Genomic DNA, 2775 nt, shown 5'->3' on the forward strand with positions numbered 1-2775 from the left:
TGTACGATGGCGCGCTTGCCTTCAAAATCGGCTACACAAATGAGAAAGAGGACGTCATTATTGCTTTAGTTGAAATGTAGAAGTTAGTATTTGATTCTAATGCATGCCTTTGGAGGCGTCGTTTATTCTGCAACTGCTACGACTGGCTAGAGGGAAACCACTACTAGTGAGACTACTACTCGACCGCAGAACTACTCCTCGATCGCGTGTTGCTGAGCTGCAACCTCAGCCACGGCTCCACGCTGTAGCTCCAGCTACAACATTTCCCCCTCCAAACGACGTCGTCGTTGTCCAGCGCTACGCTTACCGATGAGCCACTGTTGCAGGATACGTCGTTAATCGCTTACTTCAATTGTAGTGCCTTGCGCAACGCCTTCACGGGTTGCTGTTTGTTGTGGCTGCGAACAAATGCCTTCACCGCTGCGGGAACATCCTGCAGCAGGACATCTGTCGGTTCCCACGAGTCTTCTACGGCATCCAGGCCGCGCCAGTGAACTTTGATCTCGTGGCGTTTCGCGTTTGGGTTATAGCGCGCCTTCAACAGCGTATCCACGACGTGCTCCTCACTGTTGTGGGTCACATGCAGTAACAGCTCTTCATTGACGTCGAGTGAGTCATCCGCATAAAACTTGAGTCGGCTTGCATGTGCCTCCTTGCGCTGGCCGGTGACTAAGTTCTGGGTTTCAAAAATCTAATTGGAGATAGTAGCCGTCAGCTGCGCCGGTCCACGCCACTTCACGCGCAACTTGCTTCTCGTGTGCTGCCACACATCAGCGTACAATACATAGTCCCCAATATCGAACTACGCCATTGTCGTGTGTCGTTTTTTTATCATGTGCTTTACGCCCTGCTGCTCTCGCAGACGCATTCACTTCACTCGTTCGTTTGTGCATGTCTTCTATAGCCGTTTGTAAGCGTACGAAATGCTCGCGCTGCTTCACCTGGATCTGGTCCAAAGTGACCGATGCAATTGGCCCCGGTACCGCTATAGGATCACTAGGCCATGGCTGGCAGTCCTGTCATGGCAGTTATGGCGCCACCCCTCCGAGAGATGGCGACGGAGCGTTGTTTAGTGCCATTTGCACGATCGTGATCACGCGAGTCCACTCCCGTGGCTGCATTCTCCGCTCAGACAGCAGCGCCTGGCAACAACGTAGCGTTTCTTTCATCACAACCACCACAGTTTCATTTGCCCATGGGCAGCGAGCCGTAGTGAAATGGTTGTGAGCCCCCAATGCATATTGTAGAGCCTCTACCACCTTATTCTTGATATGTGTCCCCTGGTCACTGACCCAGGTCCGACACACGCCAAACGATGCAAACCAGTCGATGAGAGCATTGTATCTCATCTCTGTATCCGCTGCCTCACTGGGAAGCAGCCACACAAACTTAGACGCATCATCTTTAATGACCAGCACGTACTCCTGATTCGTATCACTTTTCCCCAGGTACAAGTAACCCCAGTGGTTCAACTCGTTTGGCCGCTCAGCATGCATTGCTTCTCCTAGCAGTCGAGGTTGAGGCGGACCGCCGAGTGTACTTGCGTAGTGCAAGCACCTCTGGACGAAAAACTCGATGGCGCGGTCCATATCTGTCCACACAAACCGTTCAGTGATATTCTCACGTGTTACGGTAACTCCCCAATGGCCTGCGATACCAAATTGGCACTACGACACACACTCGTACTTGTTGGGTCGTAGCCTCGTCGGGTATCCAGATCCGGCCTTGCTCGTCTTTCCACAGCGAACCGCTATCACACAGTATCACATTGGCAGGTGGAGTTCCTGCACCCTGTGCTTCACTGATCTCCTTCCCGGTTGGCCACACGAATGCCACGTCAAGTTGAGGTGAAAGCGGCAACGGCACATGGCGAATCGCACATACAGTCTTGAACGAGGATCCCCACCTGGACAACAAGTCCGCCCATACGTTGTCGTCGCCGGCAATGTCATGAATTTCATACCTTAACACCATCAGAAGCAGCGACCACCGATGCAATTTGTCCGCCGTTTACTTCGGTACGGCACCCGAGACACTGTGCGGGTCGAAAATGTACCGTAGGTTTCTGTGGTCCGTGAAAAGAGCGAACCCATCCGGTCGGTGAAGCAGATAATCTGCACGACGGCAAGTTTCAATGATGGCGTATGCTTCCTTCTCGACAATCGCCCACCGTTTAGCAGATCCAGAAAACGAACCGCCCAGCATCATGAACGGTTGGTACTCTTGCTCGTTCTGCGGCCTGACGGAGTGTTCCGGCGGAATCTGCGTAATTACGGCTCCCCAGTGTTCATCTCTCGCGTCTGTGAAGACACATAGGCGCTTGTCCGGGTCCGGATGAGCTAGCTGCACCGCATTCTGCAACGCGGCTTTGCAAAGTTCTAGGCAAGCCACTTCTTCAGCGCTCCACCCTACATTACACAGTGGAACGCTCCGAACTTTTGTCTTTTTGCGTCCACCTGGACGGTGAGTTGGTGAGTATCGCCTCACACGACATCGCGCTGGAACAGCTCCAGGCTTTAGCGTGACCTCCATTGGGGGCATGTCCACCGGTGGATCTCGTCCAATCACTAGCCGAAACACATCGATAAGCTCCATGAGAACCTTTCGTAGTTCTGCTACAAACTCCGGTGAAGCACCCAACTTTTGAGATTCATCAACGTTTTCTAAGAGAATACTGTGCTGTTGTAATTCCCACGGCAACTCTAGCTACTAGTGTAGGTAGGATAAACCCACAACAATACGTCTACCAGAACGGTAAACGATCGTTGGGCGTGA

General features: G+C 52.5%; 1 protein-coding gene across 1 annotated transcript; it reads right to left on the reverse strand.

The window, feature by feature from the left end:
- Positions 1 to 343: 343 nt before the first annotated feature.
- On the reverse strand, positions 344 to 2595 carry PPTG_21866 (hypothetical protein; the record flags this gene model as incomplete). The annotated part of the gene is made up of 5 exons (XM_008900568.1): positions 344 to 691; positions 780 to 947; positions 1041 to 1591; positions 1677 to 1963; positions 2015 to 2595. The coding sequence occupies 5 exons, from the start codon at positions 2593 to 2595 to the stop codon at positions 344 to 346; spliced, it is 1935 nt and encodes a 644-aa protein (XP_008898816.1).
- Between the last annotated feature and the right edge of the window lie 180 nt (positions 2596 to 2775).

The sequence above is a fragment of the Phytophthora parasitica genome (assembly GCF_000247585.1).
Source record: "Phytophthora parasitica INRA-310 unplaced genomic scaffold supercont2.9, whole genome shotgun sequence".
NCBI classification, from domain to species: Eukaryota; Oomycota; class Peronosporomycetes; order Peronosporales; family Peronosporaceae; genus Phytophthora; species Phytophthora nicotianae.